A 22,067-nucleotide genomic window follows, 5' to 3' on the forward strand; every position below is an offset into this window, starting at 1 on the left:
GAGAGAGAGAGAGAGAAATTGTTAGGTGACTTAACACGATACATTTCCAAAAAGTTTACTTCTTTCCTCCATAATTCCTCATCTCTAGATGCTCATAAGTGGCTGCCGTTTAATCCATCTTACATGCTGCCAATGTGGTTCATAACAGCTTGCAATTACATATAACCATACCAATTCATTATCTTGCTTTCAATTACATGGGAAAAAATTTCATTTTGCCATAAATGGTATTGTAGATTTGCATGAACAAACAAACCAAAGAGGATTTCTTGCTATAGTTAAAAAAAACAAATTTTTAACATATATAAAGCAAAATCTAGCTCAGAATTAGTATTTTGCATGGATAGAAGAGATTTTGTACAACTGCAATTATCACTTAACATATATTTCAATACATAATTATATAGGTATAAAAGCAAATTAGCAAAATGGCTCATTGATTAAATTAAGTTTGGATCAGATTTATTAAGTATGATCAAGAGTTAATTTACATGGCAGTTTTTTTCAATACAATATAGGGAACAGGGGGTATTTCTTACATTTTGATAGGAATTATCCCCCTTTTCTGGCATTTTTTTAACAATTTCAATTTTCTGCAATAATTATTTTATTTGATGAAATTTATTTGCAAATCATATTCATTACATGTAATTTTGAGAAATAAAACAAATTTAAAGATTGTTTACAACATTGTTTTTTTACATAGCAATATCATAATTTTATCAATGTATCGCTATAATCAGCACTTCAAATTTTGAAGTTTTTGATTCTAAATTTGAACAAAATGTGATGGCACATAAAAAATTGTCAGACAAGCTACATGTATATATCTGGAACACACATTCAGAAGGTACATAATAAGCACTCTATTATTTCACTGATGGAAGTTTACAACAATTCAATAAAAGGAACAGAATAAACAATTTAAGTTCTATAAAAATAATTGTCAATGACATACACATTTTGAATTCATAGGCAAATTAAGAGTTTTGGAAAACTGATTGTAAGGATAAGTATCTGTGCTGTATTACAGGGACAGAAACTAGAGGAGTCCTATGCTTACCATCAAATATCAACCTTAGCATATGCTCTGTAATTTATAAAATTTTCATGGCAACTTTCTTGGCATTAATAAGAGAGATACTGCAATAGGAACCACTCCTACCCCTTAATTATTTTGGAATTATGACCTTTTGTGACAAATTCTGTATGGAACCATCAAAAAAGTAATGCATTATTTAGATTTATCAATTAACATGCACAGATCATTATCAGAATATATGTCTGATTATATTAACCTCCTATGATTTTGTACATTTACATTAATAAAATTAAAAGTGTTAAATTTCCAGCTCATGTTTTGACAAAGACTACTTTAGAGCCGTTTAGAATAGGAAAAAGATCTAACAAATCCTGCATGATGTCATAATGAATAAATGACATCACAGCAATATACAATCAAATCAATTATGATGTCATAATAGAGTTAGCACATCAAAGCATCATTGCAATGATAGTCACGTGATACGTGTCCTGTTCCCCCTTAATCATTAAACTCTTGATTGTAATTTCACATTGTACTCAGCACTACTCACCTTGATCTTCGATCTTTCAATCTAATAACCTCTGTACGCTTTGCCTTGATATGTGATTCTCAAACTGAAATTTAATTTATAGATATCTAATAATATACAGTGTAGATGGTATATTGATCAGCATAACTTCGGAAAAGTTTATCAGACTTATTTTACAGTATCCAACACTTATTTTGTGGCATGAGACTGTTGAAGCTCTTTTCATTAAGTTCCTTCCTGGACTTAATTGACATAATGCATTGACATTTAGTCTTTTAAAAATTTAAAGGTTTCAAATCAAAAAGAAAAAACATAGTTTTTGGTTTCTTTTCTGGAAGGCAATCGCAGAGTAAAATAAAGAGATCCTATCATTATTTGATACATGCATGTCCTTAAGTATTGCACAACTTTGTAAATACATATAATGTAAACAACCAAACTACCAGTTTATACACTTACAAGTAACAAAGATTAAGATAAGGTTCCACTTTTATATACCATAAACACTCCATCAGAAAATCACAAATACATACATTGCATCAACTTGTACATACATGGTAAAATATACCTGCATCATAAACAATAAACATATCTTTGGCGTCTTGGGGGCTACTCATTTCAACCATCAAAATAACTACCTCTAACATCTAAAAACTAGCTACCCCCTTAGCAAAAACAAATCCATTGAATCTTCATTCATTTTTGAGTTATTTTCTGAGCATTGAATTTCCATTGGATTTTGATTACGGTAGTAGAGGAATCGACTTTAACTCATAACTGAGTTGCATGAGGAAAAACCATTGAAAAAGCATTTAACATTGGTTTTAGATTTATTTTGCATTTATTTTTGATTGAACGTGGCTGGATTTGGCCGAAAAATGCAAATGAGATAAATGACTTGTATGACATCACAGAAAAATGCAAAATCAATCAATATACAATGAATGTAAAAGAAAGCATTTATCTGATGTCATAAAAGATTGTTTTGACATCACAAAAAAATCAAAAAGAAATACAAATGAAACCATTGATGTGATGCAATAAAACTCACAAAATAAGAAAAATTAAATGCATTGAATATGAAAAAATCAAGAAATATATATCAAATTGCCAATAGTTACTCCAAATCTCTAATCATAAAAGATGCTAGCAAAAATAATGAATAATAAATAAAAAAAGTCTTGTAACCAAAATGTTAATTAATATAAAAGGGAGAAATACCTTTTCCATGACATTTAAGCATATATATTTGGTTTCCGCAGTATATAACAAATATTGATAACATGTTACATTACATTATATACATGCCCATATTGGCAAATAGGGTAACACCGGTAATCAAATCTATCTTAATTTTGTTGTTGTACAGATATACTTATCTGGAATATTTTTTGTAGAGTTTTGAGTTAAATCCAATGTTAAATTTTAAATCCAATGAATAAACAAACTATATACACTTATAAACTTGACTCCAAAATCACATTTGTTCACAAAGGCACTTCATTAAACAAGTGTGGCCTTTCCTTTTGTCTCGTGTCTCAAGTTTCCGATTTTGTTTTGTATTGTCTTGTTGAAGGTCTTCGGTAGAATTGGATCTAACTGCAGTTTTCTGCATTTGGTGTGCATGTACTCTGAAAGATATTTAAATAATTAAGAATTAAGTTTTGTGTGCACCGGTAAATGATTTTAAATGTAAAACATTTTGAAAATCAAATCATTCATTTGAATGTTCAATGATGAAACACAGATTGTTTTAAATTCAAGTAACATTGCTGTGTAATGGTTCAAAATACCTTGGACTGCTTCCAGTTTATGTTTGTCAAGACCTCTGACCCCTTTGCTGGCCCTCAGTTCATCTCTGGTGAACACCATCTCAACTATTTTATTTAGCAGATAAATGCTACCATTCTTTGTGGCAGTCACAGACTTCATCTCTGCTGTCTTTATGGTTCACCAAAACGTCACTATATGTATTATTCTCATCATTGATTTGGCGTTTGTAGCCGAGTGGTTAAGGTAAAGGACTCATGACCGAAAGGTTGTGGGTTCGAATCCTGGCCGCAGGTCGACGTTGCTTCCTTGGGAAAGACACTTTACATGTATTTCCTCACTCCACCCAAGTGTAAAATGGGTACCTGGCTATAGACAGTAAAAGATATTGTCAGAATGTGAGTGTCTGAGCGCCTTAACGACTGCTGCACTGAGAAGGCTCTGGAATGCTTTAAGGTCTGCTGGGGTAATAATTGTAAAACGCTTTGAGAAATGCTTCGGCGATTTAAAAGCGCTATACAAAAGCTTGCAATTATTGATGAGAGGCAACTTTCTCTATAAAAAAGAATGAAAAGATATATGTATATTTATATATAAATTATACAACATATTGCAATAAATCTCTTATGCAATTATCATTTACCTGTCCCATAGTGAAGAAACAAGAGATCATACATAAAGAAAATTTACTGGTTAATATTTGTGATTTATATATGTGTGTGTTCATTTGTAATTTCAAATTAAATATTCTATGCGTGAATAATTTAAGATATGATTAAATTTTATGAAAATAAAACAATATCATCACTTACTAGCTCTTTAGCAGATGGGGTTTCTTGGTCAACAGTCTGAGAACTTGATCCTGGTGTTTCAAAATTTGGTGTATAACTACAGTCACGTGCAAAAAGTATTCGGTGTAGCGGTATGTACCGGTGTACTGGTAGATCCACTTGCAGAGGTCTGGGAGGAATTCTGTAGTGTGTTTGTCAGCATGTGCAAAAATGACAAAATCCCAGATTGCTGCTCAAAGCTCAAGCCTCTGTAGTATCCTTTAGAAAATGAAAATATTTACCATTTTAAACAATTCAATCAAAATGAAGTAGTTGTAACAGTGGTTGTAAATAAGTCATTTCATCTTTAATTTGTCAAATATGTAAACTTACCTATTAAATTTTCCACTGGAGCTACCAGATTAAAATCAGATTGTCCCTGATTTGTCTCCATTTGGACATGCATTCCAGCATTATATCCATATTCATGGAAAGATGGATCAGGCATCTAAAAAAATAACATATAAAGTAATTTTAAAGAAATTTCAATTCATTAGTTGCCATATTTTTATAGAATAAACAATAATAATTGTTTAACCATTTAAGTTTCTTTTGTTTACAGTTTTTACTTTAAAGTTCTTATATAATCCACGTTAATTACGATATTTAGGTACATACTGATACATGTACTAGTAAATAATAAAATACATACATCTTCAAACTCCATGGCACTGTCAATATGATGACCGTGAAAATTCTCATCATCATTTAGAATGCCCAACCCCTGGCCTATTATAAAGGATGTAGATTCCTGATATTCTTTCATGACTGGAGTTTTCCGAGGAGACTTTGGCATTTTGTTGTGGAATGACTTGGAAGGTGATTTCTGAAGAGACTTGGATGATGATTTTTGGGGCAAATTGGATGGAAATTTCTGGGGGAGCGACTTGAATGGCGAATTCTGGAGGAGCAACTTGGATGGCGAATTCTGGAGGGGTGACTTGGACGGCGATTTCTGGAGGGGCGACTTGGACAGCTATCTAAACTGCGATTTCTGAAGTGACTTGCATGGAGTTTTCTGAAACTTTGACGGAGTTTTCTGAAGTGACTTTGACTGAGTTTTCTGAAGTGACTTAGATGGAGTTTTCTGAAGTGACTTTGATGGTGATTTCTGGGGGAGTGACTTGACCGACGATTTCTGAAGTGTCTTTGACGGAGTTTTCTGAGGTGACTTGGACGGAGTTTTCTGAAGTGACTTGGATGGAGTTTTCTGGGAGAGCGGCTTGGCAGGAGATTTTTGCTGAGATTGAATTCCAGCAAATGCCTCAAGTTCCTTCAATTTCAACTCGCTGAGTTTTCTGCTTGCACTTGGTTTTGATTGATGTACAGGTGTACTTGTAGGTTTACTTAATATTTTGTTGGATTTTCTTGCTTTTTTGCTTGATTAATCTTTTTCTTCCTCCAACCCTTTTTTTAGCTTGAGGCTAGATCCTCTCTTTCCACTTTTCCTCATTTCTTCAGACAGATTTCTCATTTCATTCACCAAAGCTGATATGTTTCTTTCCCATTATTTTTTTCCAATTACTCCTCTTGGATTTTTTTTTCATAACCACGGCATTTCTGAAGACCTTAAAAACAAAGGATAAATTTAAAACATTAGCACACAACATCATTCACTGGCATAATCATTATTTGATATACATTTAATTAAAAGAATGATTTGGATGTAAAGCTTTTCTAAAATACATTTATAAATGTTAGAGGAAACACATGTTCAGCAGTGTTCAATCATAATATGATGAATATCTATGTGCTTGATTATCAAATACAAGCTTTTTATTTTGTTACTTTATTTTACATGGACTCCACAGCAATGCATATAGCTTCCTTAAAATCAAATGCATGTAATTAGCATAGATAATTTTGATAAATATAATGTGTTCACATCTAGGCACTTGAAGATTGTATAAACACCCCCTTGAGCAGATTAAGCAGCAGATAACCCCCCCCCCCCCCCATTTCCAGTTGAAACTTGAGAAGATAGCTACCAGCTGCGTCCATCATAAATCCACATGCTGGTCTTTGCATTGTTTATAGCATTCACTGGTTTGTTGACTACAGTATAAGAACCATAAGAAATGGGGATGTTTTAATATTCTTTACCCCACCAATAATATTTCCAAAAGGGTGGCTCCCATCAGCCATGCACCTCCGTTCACTTGACTCTACACTAATTTAGTGTTTCGGCGGTGTGATACAAGGTTAATAAGTAATAAATGGTTTTGAAAAAGGAATCGGTTTATAATTTAGGTATTCCTTTTATCTAATTTTACTGCTGCAAATCCGCCTCATCAGGAGTTTATTTGCATTACTGAATGTGTATGTACATAGTACATAGATTAGTTATTGTTTAATTATTGAGGAGGTGAGAATATCACCAATATTTTGATTTCGTTTGTAGGACACAATCGGTAATTCTGAGAAAATTTGTCTACATTCTCGTTCTCTTGTAAGAATGTGCCAGTATTTAGTCAGTTTTTGTTTAAGATGCCTGGGTTATATTTGGTGACAAAAACTAGGGGAATATGCCGGTTTTTAGTCTCGTTTTTTATTTTTCAATGAACTGTCTCTGCTATAGTTTGCAAGTACACATTGTATACTTGTTTTGATTTCTTTTTCACTGTAGCCTCTTTTTAAGAGATGCATTTCAAATTCACGTAGAATACTTAGTAGAGTATTTTCATTGCTTGTATTTCTTAAATGGCGTATAGTTTCGCCTTTGATAAATCCTTTGAAAACAGAGGAATTATGAGCACTGCTCGTTCCAAATATTGGAATGTATTTGTTGGTTTTATATAGGTTTTGAAGTCAAGGATTAGATTTGATTGAAATCTATTTCCTTTAAACACCGTTGTATCGAGAAAATTAATTTCTTGTGTAGAGAATTTTTGACGATTTCAATTGTATTTCTTTCACAGGTATGTGTATTTTTATTTAAAATCATCAAAAATTGATGGAAGCAAAAATTAACTTGGGACAGACTATAATAAAATATATATTCATTAATTCATAACCCCCAAAATATTAATTTTAATACTCTACCTCATCTGGGAGCATGGTTTTTAAACAGTAAAAGGACCTGTCACTCAGTTTGTATGGTCTTATCTTGCTACACAGATGATCTACCCACTGCGTTTTTGAGCTCAAATATCATCAACTGAGAAGTGAAAATGTAATGTTTAGTACTCAAACTAATCACATTCATTTTACAATTGTAAAGGGCACCCACATTTATTTTGTGTTGTGTTCACCGTGAGTTCTCTGTGTAATAAAATATGTAATAATTTGTGGTCAGGTCCATATCTAATACCATTTTACATACGGTAATATGTTATTATCCTACATTCCTTTTAACTTGGATTTAACTGACAGTAGGCATCATTAAATAGATATTAACGTGTTACTGCAATTTGATTCTGCTTAGATAATACAATAGTCATTCAATATAAAAGAAAATCATAATTTCAAAATAAGATATTTAAAAAAGTAGGGATATTTGAACAGTTAATAACAGCAGGGTAGCACAGCGATAGATATCCTGACTAGAGCTGCTGGGGCCTAGTTCAAATTCTGGTCCAGCCATATATCTTCTTTCATTTGTATTTATATGTTCATTCATTCTTTCCTATTAAATATACATGTACAATTATTTATAATGTCATTCTTAAGTTCTAATTTATGTCCCCTTAACCTACCTCCCCTTATCATTATTAATAAAACTAGACATCATTGAAATGGTGATCATCTCAAAGGGCCTGCTCAAATAATGGACAGTAGGATGAAAAGCATTTCTGAATCAGAGAATTTTGCTTTGACTTGGACCTTAACTTAGAAATTTAAGAGAACTCATTACCCCTTTATACCTTTAGATAATTTTTTTCAATTTAAGCAAGATTAAGCAAATAGGAAATAATTCATGGTCAAAAACTAGGTAATACAGATATCTGCTATGACCTTCACATTTGATCTTCTGTTGAACCTTGGTTCAAGGATACTGCACAAACTTTACCCAAAAGATCTGTTATAATGTGAAGTAGGGGCCAGAGAACACTAAGTGGGGAGTATATATGCTCTAGGATTTTTTGTGTGGTCCAATATGACCTTGACCTACAAACATCTATCAAATCACTGCATACTTTGACCAAAGGCACCCTTTGGGTGATGTATGATCCAGATTGGGCCAAAGGGCCCGGAGAAAAGATATGCTCTGGACAATATATCTCGAATGGACGAAAGGATGGACAGACTGATCACTATAGGTTGTCCGCAGAGCAAGCCCTAATGACCAGATATGATTGACATGCTTTATAACATATTGCCTTCGGGTGAAGTTTGCTTGATGACTGCATGCCTTCTCAATGCTGAATGGTGCTCAATACATTGATTTAGTACAACAAAAAGGCCTTTAATGACATTTATAAATGTAATCGTAAAGTGGTTATTGTAACGTTACGGCACCAATGTAATCGTATAGTGGTTATTACTTTTATTTATACCAAGAGTTCCATGATATTCTTACGTCTCTAGTCACTAAAGTTTAGTCAGTCTCAAATCTGTCACTTTTCTTAGTCTAAATCCAAAACTCCATAATAATGTGAAGGTTCTAGAAATTTATATCAACGCTCAATCAACCTGTCAGATATTTACGAGTATTTCAAAATCACACCAACTCTACTCCAAGTTCCAGATACAGGTAAATGAAAACACTTGTTATGGATCCATAGATTTATTAATGAGCAACTGTTATATACACAAATATACAGCTATACAAACTTCCCGTTATCACCATCCTTACCAAGTTGCAACGTAAATGTAAGCCTCCGTTAAAGTCAATTTAAAGTCCAATTAACCCAAACCTAATGCCAACCCACTTAGCACGGACTAAATGTCTAGCATGCTGCACAATGGAAATTTACGGCACAATTAACAAAATACTTAGCAAGGCAATGCACGAGACGGGAAACTGCCGGACGAAGGCAAATCCTAACTTTATATAAACCGCGCACTGGGGGTGTGTTTCTCTTAACCAATCAGAATGATTACATGTATTTATAACTCGAACCAGCTTTTCCCCACATCATTATGAGTAACACAGACACCTTCCGAATGATACTTAAACAAATACAACCAATCATATTTATCGTTACGTTTTGCTTAAGCTATAGACGAATATGTGTTTGACATGTGACCATGCTAAATATAATCCTATCACATAAACAAGACCAACTGTCAAACGGGTTTCATATTAAGCAAAATAACATCTGGGGCACTATGGTTGAGATTGACATTATTTTTTTTAAATGATTTATAATTATTTGAGATTATTAAATCATACAAGATGTGCAACACTGTTAAAAAATACTCACTGCATTGTGGGTTTTCAGTTCTCCCATCACTAACACCCTACCCATATAATTCTGGATCTTCTGCAGATTCCGCTCCTATCAAAATTTCTTCTTGCCCTGCAGGTTTATATAAAACTGTATATTTGTATATAGTTTTAACATACAAAATATTCTTTCAACAAGTGTATGTTTAAAAATTTAATAAAGATTGCTGTTATAAACTAAATTCACTTTAGCTACTACAGTGTATTCACTAGATGATGTTTTTTCAGATAACAGTGTTTCACCACACCTTACTTCATCAGCATAAATCAATGGGCTTTTTAGATTTCTTTCTTCCATCTTCTGTAAGAAAAAACAATCATAAAAGCTGCAGTTATTTAAGACACTATAAATCTTAATTTGAAATAGGATTTTTTAAACTTTACCTGTAAATGTATTAATATTCTGTAGAAGCAGAAATATTTGTTAAGGATTAAATTTCGTTATTTTCGTAAGCAGTATAAATCAACAAAATTAAATCCATGATGAATTTTTAACCCAAGTATTAATGAATACAGAGAGACTACGATATGATGAAATTAGAAGCCAATGAAATATCTTACTTCGTTTAAAAACAACGAAATTTTGACCTAACAAAAAAATATATGTGCTTCTACATGCAGTATACTTAAGTGTATCATGTATTTAATCTTTAAATTTGCTATATTAAGAAGTCTTGGACATTAGCCATTAAAGAAAAATATTCTAGCTTGAAGTTTTTCTCTTCAAAAATTGTCAGGAGGTACATATTACATTTACATCATGATGTAAAAATTTAATACCTCTTCTACTCTTAACCCCCTGAGGTTTACGTTTTTCCCTTTTCTTTCTTCTTGATGGAAGGGATCGATTTTTTTTTGCCTGCAGCCTTTTTACCCTCAAAGAAGTTGTCCTCACTAAAAGACCTTTATGCTTGGGGATCAATTTCTGGATTGTCTTGCAGACCTTAAAATTAATATATGAACCAGCTGTTCTTGATTGGGGACAAGATATATAGAAGATGAGATGTTTTTTAATAATTGAATAAAGTTCAGTCTTAAATTGGATTTGGTACATGTACTTGATTTTGGTCTTGGAATATTATTTTCTGCCTCTCTTTCTGCCTCAACATCATTAATATCATTTTCATCAGTCCTTGGTCTAGAACTTCTTGGTGGAGAAATCTCTACAGCTTGTTTAAGGATATCTATATCTATTTTGAAGCGTGGACATTCTATATAATCTAGGTGTAAAAACTCCCAACTATATATGGCCAGGAAAATGAAAGAAAATACTACCCATGTGTTTACAGGGAAGGTGGCATTTACTCCAATCTAGGCACGAGCAGCTGATGGCATTAATTCTTCTAGCTCTCCAAATCCAAAAGGTAGAAGTTCTAACCATCAGAAATTGGGACATGAAATTCTCCACTTGGCAATGATGTTAATGCAGTAATAGGCAGATATGGACATTTCGGTGGAATTCGTTTCATGCAATGTTCCAAGAAGAATTTTGGCCTGTTGCCCAAAAATTCAGGAATATGAGCTGAATATTTCTTGTACTCTCCCATGCTCTGAATATTGTACTAAATGTATCTATAATGCAATACAAAAACAATTTAAAGAAAAAAAAAATAACAAATGAGAAACAAATTCTTTTTTTTAAATTTTAACTTTTCAATACTATTACAATAAACTATTAATAATAAATTTGATTAAAATCCTACACTAAATTGCTAAAAAATGAGCCTAAATATGTCATACTGTGAAATGTCAATAATACCTCCTGTCATAAGTGCATTTAGTTTAGAAACACATTAATATATTACTGCTTTTATATAGGAATAACGTGAATTCTACAGCGAACCGTACACGCATTATTTTCGCGCATGTAACAATTTTTAATGTTACCCATTGCTAAGTGCGTTGCTAACGCTGAGGGTAATAGAACGGATTATGAACTGCCTCTTAACCAATCAGATTTCAGTATTTAACATGAAAGTATAACAATATTCTTTACAATCCTATCGTATCGTGTATCACTCCTATCGTATTGTGCGTGTATACTATCTTATCGTGCGTTAATCCTATCCTATCGTGCGTTAATCCTATCAGGTTTATCGTTTAATTTTAACAGTTTTTCCGTTTATCCATTTGTGTAAATCGTATCATGTCTTTTCATCAGCAATTACATTTATTTCGATGTTACAAGTCGTTCCGTGCACCATATGCGAAAATTTATCGAACAAGAATTGTAAAATTCTATCCAGCTTTCTATTATGATACTTAATTCTTATTCTTTAGATAAAAAATAACCAATAGTACATGTAAATCATATCTGTAAGCAGTGGAAGTGAATAATTAATGTAAACTATCGACGTTTTTAGGAACAAGGTAGCATATTCACCTGCATATCGATTATATTAAATCTTACGCAGAGTGTATATCTGCGTAAACATTAACTTGTATATGTAACATACACTACACTCTCTCCCTCTCATTCCATTCTCCGTTCTATATCCCCCACTCAGAACAATGAAGACGAAATTATATAATATTATGTATTTTTCAGAGAATGCAGTTCTATATCATACATGTACTGATGCACAGTTTCAAATATAAAGATTTTTATATGTTCATATGCCATTTCAAAATCCTGGGTATGGGGGATTTGTCAGGCCTTGTAAGCTCGTCCTTTGTTTGTGTTCTTTCTCAAATTCTGCCATTGTCAGTTTATTCATGAAGTTTTAATCGTTTAAAGCGATTAAATGTTTATCATTAACATCGTTTATCCTATCCTATCAGGTATCAATCCTGTCGTATCGTGCGTGTATACTGTTCTATCGTGTATTAATCCTTAATCCTATCGTGCGTGAATCCTATCCTATCGTTTATCTTGTAAAAAATAATGTTGCGGGTACTGTATACAATTTTATTTACATTCAATGAATATTTCCCCTTATGTTTGCATTCATCTTCGCTAGCCAAGGGTTTTCGGTCCACTTTGCTCCCCATAAAGGAGCAAAGTGGACCGAAAACCCTTGGCTAGCGAAGATGGCCGGTTTGCATTGGAAATCTGCGACTTTCAATTTCCTATGTTTGCATTTGCAAATATGTTTCCTTATATGAACCTAAAGAATAGCGAAAACGTTCAATTCTGTATGAACAGTTCCATGACATCACAATCAGGTCATAGCACACGTGTATCGCTTGTATTATTGTTAACATAAAATCTCTGTAATTTTAACAGTTATGAACAATTTGTCTATTTCAAACGTAAATATACCGGTAAGTAAAAAACAGCAATTTTAAAAAGTTCACTGGGATTTGAAGTTGGTTTGTACGTGATCAAATCTACTGAGAAGCCCTTTGGGCTTAACAGGATTTGATCACGTGACCAACCAACTTCATATCCCGTAGAACTTTTAAAACTGCTGTTTATTTCTTAAATGAACACAGGTTAGATGATGAGTTTTATTATGACGTCACAAACTTCGAAGTGCAACATCACAAGCAAATTTAAAATCAGAGATCACCCTTGTGGCTGTTACAATATGGCTCTTCCATAAATTGAACTTACACTTACTAGGATAATACAGTAATTTTGAGGTATAAATCACATTGCAGACAAAGCAAGAATTAAGAAGAATTATAAATTTAAGCATTAAATGCTTATTTGGGGATGTCGTAGGTCCAATAACACCAGGTCAGGCAGACAAATTATCATACCACGCCTACGCGCAGTGTTCAATTTGTCTGCACTGCCTGGTGTGTTATAGGACCGACAACATCCCAAAATAAGCATTCATTGCTTAAATTAACCATGATTTTTAAAAAAGGTTAAAAATTTACATTTAACCATTCAAATAATGTTTGCAGATGAGTTAATACATTAGTATCATATAATGCTACAACAGCAATTAGCTAGCAATGGTAATATTAGTATTAATTGGCTTGTTCTTAGTTAACAAGGTTTTTTTAATTTTGAAATTATAAATATAGAATTAAGGAAATCTTTTACTGTTTGTGTGATTCTGGCAAATAATTTGAAATCAACACAGACAAGGTCGAAGAAAGAGATCCGTCTCTGTATTTGGCTTAGTATGTTTTCTAGAACTCATGATGCTGTCTCTCTAACACATTTGTATAGTTGTGACTCTAGTATTCAATCGTGAGCTGCGAAAACACCACATCCCCCTCTGAAACAATGTTTATCAAGAGTTACACATACATGTATGTATACCATGGTACATACATGTAATTGCATTTTATGATTGTTTATTTAATATATTATGTGACCATGTTATCCTTGATTTTTTTAGTAACCCCCACCTGGGCATCACATAACTATTTCGATATCTCTCTCATGGTACTTAAATTATCTAATTTAATTGTTAAAACAATATAAAACAAAGAGTAAGTTCTTTCTTCACAAGATATCAGTAACTCTAATCAAATCATGTACCTGTATTTTAATTTACTTGTAACAATGGTCATATATACTCTGCATTGTATAAATGATAATATTTGTAGGAGCTGAAATACCTTTGCATTTTTCAGCCATTTCCAGTCAAACCATTTCTGTAGCAGAGTACTTTCTTTCCAGTGAGTAGATGCCTTAAGATTCTGCACATGAACATGAAACTCACTCTCGGTAGCTGGTGAATGGGCTATTTTCCTGAGCCTACAATAACAATAAAATATGATTTAGCAAACATATATACTGTAGAATCATTCATTTTCGTCGTGACCAATTTTCGTGGATTGCTAAAATTTTATAGGTTCCTGGGGACGTAATTTCGTATATTCTCTTAAACCTACAGAGAAAATATTACTTTATTACCCTAATTTATTAATTTGTGGAGGATGTTAATTTGTGGAAGATTCCACGAAAATTGAGCCACCACGAAATCTAATGATTCCACATTATATAAATGTTGATGTACATGTAATCATATATGTACCAAATAAGATCAACTTACAGTTCAAGAACTTCCATTTGGACAGTAGTCAGACCATGTTTTCCAGCTTTCATCCACCTGGTCCATGCCTGATCCCTGTGAAAATCACAGAGTAAACTCTCACAATCTGGAAATCAAAGTACTGAAGAACTGACAGGAGTTGATTTTGTCGATGTCTATTTATTTTAAAATCAATGATATGTTATTTTGCATGACAAGTACATTTTAATTTTTAGTCGTTGAGTTTTAAGCAAGATACAGGGCTTACATTTCTTTGTCATGTAAACAAGGCTTGTGCCCTGTTTTTGGGTTCAATATACCAGTAAAAAATCTTTTTCAAGATGGTTTGTCTATCTTATTATTCATTTTAAGCCTAAATAAACAGTTCTTAACGATTTACACATTCATTTTAGGTGTAAAACTGGAATTTTCACTTCAACATTCAAAATGTAAACAAACGCTTTGTTTACATAGCGATGAATTGTAAGCTCTACAACTCGCTTATATTAACTCATCAAATGACACTCAAATTTTGATTGCCTATTAAAAATGCCTTACTGAAGCATTGTGAACATTAAAATCGAAAAAATAATTTTTGAACAAAATCGTGACCATGCCCCTTTAAAGGTATTTTAAATTTGCCAAAATCTCCAGCTTGTCGAAGTCCGTCATGAAGTACTGGGGATTTCATTCTGGATTCCATTTCTTTACCATCTGCAGTCCTTCTTTTACATTCTCTCTATTCACATTGGCAACAACAAATGAAGCGATGATGGAATATCCTACATTTGTGTGCACACAAATTCTGTATTGGCAGATTTTGTAAAGTTTTTGAGCAAGATCCACTGTACTCAGTTGTCAAGATACTTTAATACTGGTTTGCCAATTTGATCAGAGTTAAGGCTATTTTTGCTTAGGTGAGCCTCTTGTTTACATAGCGATAACAATGTGGGTTTCAAGCATGCATTTGACAATGAGTGGTTAACACTCCGCATTGATTACAATAGTTTCAAAAATGTCATCGACATCACCGCCTCGATAAAAGAAAAGATTTTTCTAAGTTTAATGCTGACTGGAGAGAACATAAATAGGCATTATGCCTGCTGTTCAATCCATTTCAATGTATCTATATACTTGAATAAAATACTTCTTAAATTAACGCTGACTGGCTGAAAGTATTTGACTTTCTTCATAGATCAAAAAAAGGGGATCAGTATGCGTTTTGTCATACTCATTCTCTAATAATTACTGTATATTAATTTCCACGATTATGATTTTGTTTTGTTTTTTTTTTGTTCTATTATCATGCCAGCGTTGACTCCCTCTAGATGGGACACCAGTCCTTTGCAGGTTAATTCCCAGCATTCTCTGCACATCTTACTTAGCTTTGAATTTGGCCAAGAGATTCAAAATTATGGATGATGAGGATCTGGATGCCTTGGGTGACGAGTGTCATGATTTGTCTGTTTCCCTCATGATGACCTACCATCATTTGAAGACCAAAATATCAACAGATTTTGGCTGGACATGTCAAGGATGAAGTTGGCAAACGATTAACTTAGATTTCCCAAACTTTGTTCTATTATAATATTTGCCATGACTTTTTTCAACTCATATGCAGAATGTGAAAAGGTGTTTTCTCATTTGAAAAAAATACAGACAAGTTTCAGATCTGAACTATCAAATGACACTATTTCTTCAATTTTGGCCACCAAGTTAAATAATAACAAAAGTTGTTTTGAATCAATTCCAAAAAGACCACTCTAAAAAAAGCAAAGCTAATTACAAAATCCTACTCCAATAAACACAAATAAATCTTTCTTTGCATGTGGTAATAGTGTTATTGTTTCATTTATTGCATTCCTTCATATTCCTTATTTAACCATTAGCTTTACATGAAAATTGAAACGCGCCGTGCGCAATGCTACGGCTTTTGAGTCTACCTATTTTTCATCACTGGAGGTTAATATGTATGGTATGGTCAGGTAAGGTAATGTGAATTTCCAGGTTTTTCACAAGAGGTCCTTCCTCAGACACCCTCTGGTGGAGGAGTTTTGATAGCTGTTTTCTCCTCCAAGAAGAATCATTTCCTACAATCTGGAAAATGCTATTCATAAATTCATTTTCTTTGTGGGCAGCAACAATGGTCTCGGAAGTTTCCTAAAAATTATAGAAAAAAAATTATTGGCCATCTACTTTTTCATACAAATCTCATGCTCCTCTCTCCCTCATGCTCCACTCTCTCATTCTCACTCCACTCTACCCCTTACACTCCACTCTTTCCCTCACACCCCACTCTCTCCCTCATACTCAACTCTCCTCCTCTCTCCACTACCCCCACTCTCTCCCTCACACCCCATTATCTCCCTCAGACTCAACTCTCCTCCTCTCTCCACTACCCCCACTCTCTCCCTCACACCCCATTATCTCCCTCAGACTCAACTCTCCTCCTCTCTCCACTACCCCCACTCTCTCCCTCACACCCCATTATCTCCCTCAGACTCCACTCTCATTCCAACCTATCCCTCACAGCCCACTCTCTCCCCTCTCCCCCTTACATCCCATTGGCGGATCCAGAGGGGGGGTTCCGGGGGTCGGAACCCCCCCTTTCTCTGGGACATATGAATTATTTGGAAAACTTGTAATGCCTATTTAAAGGCAATTTTTCCCATTTATACCATAATACTTTAATTATTTCAAATAAATGCTTTTAAAATTGCTTATTTAAAGAATTTCTTATGCGGGTTATGCTATTTTTCTGGAATGCTAGCTACCTTAATACCTGAATCACAAACGAAGCCCCCCCCCCCCCAAGAATAGGAAATTACGTTATAAAAATACCGTGTAAGGGGTTTATATGTAAACCATTATATAAATGCACAACTTTTCACAACTTTCTTGAATATGATCGCATCTGTACTAGTGCCAGGTAATGTTGCGCACCATTACAGAGGTCACATCAAGTTCCCTGGGACGACTATTGCTTGTACCATTGTATTACACATGTACAATCTATTCAGCAGATAAAGTATCCCCATGCATTTTTTGTCATATCCTATCATTTAGACCTTTATTTAAGAATGCAATCAATAGAAATCAAAATCGATAAATAGTTCAGAATTTAAACATCATAGACATAAAAAAAATTACCAAAAAATTCATATTTATAATAGCTTGTCGTAATAAGTCTGAATCATTTTGTTTTTGTTTTTTGTTTTTAGTGTTTCTTTCTATTAAGCATAGACGCACGTTCTCATTGCTGGAGACTTGTTTTTTTTCTAAGGCTAGAAATTGTGCAAATCTTCCTTACCGAACCCAAAACGCTTAATAAATGCAGTGCACTCTGATATTAAAATAGGTATGAAATACATGTAGATATTGACGAGATAACTGTTAATTAAATTTACGCATGGAAAACGTTCAAAAGGCCTTGTTTGTTGAAAAATAATGAATTTTGCACGTATTGATTATCATTAATTGGAACCCCCCCTTTTCCAAATTGCTGGATCCGCCTCTGCATCCCACTCTCCTTCTCTAACTCCACTCTCTCCCTCTCACTCCATGCTCCCCCTCTCACTCCACTCTCCTTCTCCTCCTTACACCCCACTCCCCCCCCCCCCTCACACCCCAATCTCTTACTCACACACCCCACTCTCTCTCTCTCACCCTTACACCCAACTAACACCCTCACTCTCTCCCTTACACCCAACTCTCTCCCTCACCCTTACACCCAACTCACACCCTATTCTCTCTCCCTCACATCCCACTTTCACTCCCCATTCTCTCCCTTACACCCCACTCTCACCCTCAGACTCCACACCCCCCTCTCATTCCATTCTCCCTCTCCCTCACATTCCACTCTCCCCCTCACACCCCACTCTCTCCCCTATCCCCCTTACACTCCACTCTCCTCCACTTACTCCCTCTCACACCCCACTCTCTCCCTTACACCCCACTCTCCCCCTCACGCAATCCACTCTCTCCCTCTCACTCCATGCTCCCCCTCTCACTCTACTCTCTCCTTCTCCCCCTTACACCCCACTCTCTCACTCACACCCCAACTCTTACTCCACTCTCCCAAGCCCACTCTCTCCCTCACCCTTTCACCCAACTCACACCCATCTCCCGCCCCCCTTTACATCCCACTCTCTCCTCACACCCTACTCTCTTACTCATACCTCCATTCTCTCCCTCACCCTTAGACCCAACTCATACCCTCACATCCAACTCCTTTCCACTCTCCCCCTTACACCCCACTCTCCCCTTTACACCCCAACTCTCTCCCCCTCCCCCTGACACCCCACTCACACTCTCTCCCTCACACACCCCACCCTCCCCCTCCCCACTCCACCCCTCACATCCCACTCTCTTACTTGCACAGCCACCCTCCACATCAGATCCCACTCTCTCCCTCTCACACCCCACTCTCCCCTCACACACCCCACCCTCCCCCTCACACCCCACCCTCCCCCTCACTCACACACCCCACTCTCTCCCTCTCACATCCCACTTTCACTTGCACACCCCACTCTCCCCCTCACTCACACACCCCACTCCACTCTCCCCCTCTCACACCCCACTCTCTCCCTCTTACACCCCACTCTCCCCCTTACACCCCACTCTCTCCCTCTCACACCCCACTCTCTCCCTCTCACACTCCACTCTCCCCCTCACACACACCCCACTCTCTCCCTCTCACTTGCACACCCCACTCTCCCCCTCACTCACACACCCCACTCTCTCCCTCTCACACCCCACTCTCTCCCTCTTATACCCCACTCTCCCCCTTACACCCCACTCTCTCCCTCTCACACCCCACTCTCCCCCTCACTCACACACCCCACTCTCTCCCTCACTCACACACCCCACTCTCTCCCTCTCACTTGCACACCCCACTCTCTCCCCCCCTCACACCCCACTCTCACACTCCCCCTTTCACACCCACTCTCACACACCCCAACCTTCCCCAGCGCCCCACTCTCCCCCTTGCGCCCCACTCTCACATCCCACTTGCACCCCATCTCTCTCCCCCTTGTGCCCCACTCTCTCCATTTCACACCCAACCCCTTTGTGGCCCCACTCTCTCACCCCACTTGTGCCCCAATCTTTCACTCCCCCTTGTGCCCCACTCTCACCCACCCCAACCCCCTCCACTTGCGCCCCACTCCCTCCTCTTGTGCCCCACTCTCACCCCCCTTATTACATCCCACTCTCCCCCTCACACCCAACTCTTCCTCTTGTGCCCCACTCTCACCCTCACCCCACGCTCACTCCCCAACCCCCCACTCTCGCTCTCCCACACATCACTTTCCCCCTCACTTACTAGTAGGGGGAAAGAGTTGGGATTGAGGGCAAGAGGGGGATCAAGATGGGGGAGTGGGGTGGGGGAGTGAGAGTTGGATGAAAGCATGAGAGAGGGAGAGAGAGAGAGAGAGAGTACTACACTATCTTTCCACTTTCACCAATACTTACCCCCCCCCCCACTTCCTTACTCAAAGATAACAACAAACCAAGGAACTTTAATAATATAAACTCAAACGTATAAACATATAAGTCCAAACATAAAAACTTTGATCATTAGATAGAATACAGTCTTTTGTGCCAACCATGGATTATCATCCAACATCCATCCATAAATTGACCATGATAAGTTTCTCTTCAGTCTATATTTTTTCCAGAATTCAAACGCACGCAATGATGACTCATTGTCTCGAAGAATTCCAAAACAAACAGTTGCGTTTCGGGGATCCTGAATGATGAATCCTTTGGTTATTCTTGATGCTCCAACAGAGATTATGTTTGGTTATCTTTGGTACCTACAATTGTAATAAACATTAATAACCAAATATCTACATGTAGACTTTTTTTGTTAAGGAGGCTGGATGGTATTTAGTAAAAAAAAAAATCATCTTATTTAAGCTTGATAATTTAAACAAGGGCACCGCAAAGTGGAGCATCCCCTTGCGAAATGAAAATATTATAATAATAATAATAATTGCAAGTTTTTATATAGCGCTTTTAAATTGCAATGCATTTCTCAAAGCGCTTTTACAATTATTACCCCAGCAGACCTTAAAGCATTCCAAAGCCTTCTCAGTGCGGCAGCCGTTAAGGCGCTCAGACACTCACATTCTGACAATATCTTTCACTGTCTATAGCCAGGTACCCATTTTACACTTGGGTGGAGTGAGGAAATACATGTAAAGTGTCTTTCCCAAGGACACAACGTCGACCTGTCGCGGCCAGGATTCGAACCCACTTTGAATTAAAATATTTTGTTTATTCCTATCCCCATGCATGCTCTGGGTGTATCCATGGGAGATGGGTGCATTAATGTGGTTGAACAATTCCTCCCATTACTAGCGAAAACACACCACAAACGTGTTAAACTTAGGGCATGCTTAATTAAGCTTTACTTGGTGTACACCGGTATACACTGGTGTAAAAATTTTGTATTGTATATCAAGTCCTTTCAATAGTGTAGTGTACATGGTGTAGGGAAGTTAAGAATAAATATGACGGAAAAGGGTGCAGATTTATCAAAGAATCTGCTGTTCTGCGACAATTAATAGGTTTTTTGTGATATAAATGCAATAAAATAAACACACATTTCAAATTTAATGACTTTCATACAAACGACAACTTTTATGTGACTTCTAATCCGTTACATTACTTAAAATCATTTTCCAAGTTTCCATCATAACATTCGTACGCCATATTGGTTTCAGTGCTACACCCAACAACACATGCCCCTGACTCGGTGTAGAAAAGTGTACACCTTAATGCTACACCTTTGCACCTGATTTACAAAAGTGTACACGGTGTACACCTTTTGGTAAAATCAAGCGTGCCCATCAGTTATAATGTTTTATAAATTCTCTTTATCCAGTGACATACATTACACATTTAGACAATGAAAATGAAATGTAACTTTGATCTCGTGAATTCTTATATAAGTCTGCTCTATGAGAAAATTCAAGTTACATGACGTAATTTTAACCCCAATATTTTAAAAAGAACAATGTATCTTTAGCGATTTACATGAAATGAATTCCCAGTTAATCATGTTGACAATATTTGTCAAAGTCTCTTCTGAATTAAGAACCTGTTGTTCTTCTCCAAGGAATTTGTTAAATATAGCCCGAAATTTGGCTCAGACAGCTGCTTGCTTTGATTGAATTAGGAGGAACTTAAGGTGGAATATCCCTCCGATATGAGAGATAACTTCTGTAGAAGATAATCTCACTCGTTTCTGTTAACTCACAATTATTAAGGCATATAACAACAAGGGAGGCGGTGCTGGGCCCCAATATATGTTGGAAGACGACATTTATATTCTAAGATAGAAAAAGAAATTTTCAAACGGAACGATCGAACTGAACATCAACTTTTAGCAGGTGGAAAAAAAGTAAAGATTGAAAACTTTTACAAAAAAATTGCAAGAAGCGAATTATATTGATCAAATTTTTATGAGGCAATATCTGCATGAATATCCCCCTCCCCCATATGGATTAATTTAAAAAATACAAAAAAACTAAATTTTATGTACTAGTTTGAAACTTATAAC

At 35.8% G+C, this 22,067-nt stretch overlaps 1 protein-coding gene and 1 long non-coding RNA gene across 10 annotated transcripts in view; one reads left to right on the forward strand and one right to left on the reverse strand.

Annotated features, from left to right (window-relative positions):
• Positions 1-1,680: 1,680 nt before the first annotated feature.
• The window catches only part of LOC105333596 (uncharacterized), a 39,476-nt gene continuing 19,089 nt past the window's right edge, over positions 1,681-22,067 (reverse strand). For 3 of the 9 annotated variants that reach the window (XR_010710042.1, XR_010710037.1, XR_004597524.2), the window contains 14 exons: positions 20,107-20,316; positions 16,444-16,597; positions 14,522-14,596; positions 14,085-14,223; positions 13,561-13,738; positions 10,622-11,135; positions 10,344-10,506; positions 9,812-9,864; positions 9,541-9,636; positions 4,827-5,742; positions 4,508-4,622; positions 4,157-4,393; positions 3,368-3,899; positions 1,681-3,205 (listed from right to left, as the gene is read on the reverse strand). This is a non-coding gene — a long non-coding RNA (uncharacterized lncRNA). Of the gene's footprint in view, positions 3,206-3,367; positions 3,900-4,156; positions 4,394-4,507; positions 4,623-4,826; positions 5,743-7,216; positions 7,332-9,540; positions 9,637-9,811; positions 9,865-10,343; positions 10,507-10,621; positions 11,136-13,560; positions 13,739-14,084; positions 14,224-14,521; positions 14,597-16,443; positions 16,598-20,106; positions 20,317-22,067 lie in introns of all 9 variants that reach the window. The other 6 variants (XR_010710038.1, XR_010710036.1, XR_010710041.1 and 3 more) reach the window with 6 other exon arrangements.
• LOC136271987 (uncharacterized) lies at positions 18,062-18,773 on the forward strand. Its single transcript, XM_066072636.1, has 2 exons — positions 18,062-18,496; positions 18,583-18,773. Exons 1-2 carry the CDS (start codon positions 18,062-18,064, stop codon positions 18,700-18,702), a joined length of 555 nt encoding a protein of 184 aa, XP_065928708.1. The 3' UTR covers positions 18,703-18,773.

Source organism: Magallana gigas, chromosome 10 (genome assembly GCF_963853765.1).
Source record: "Magallana gigas chromosome 10, xbMagGiga1.1, whole genome shotgun sequence".
Classification (NCBI taxonomy): domain Eukaryota; kingdom Metazoa; phylum Mollusca; class Bivalvia; order Ostreida; family Ostreidae; genus Magallana; species Magallana gigas.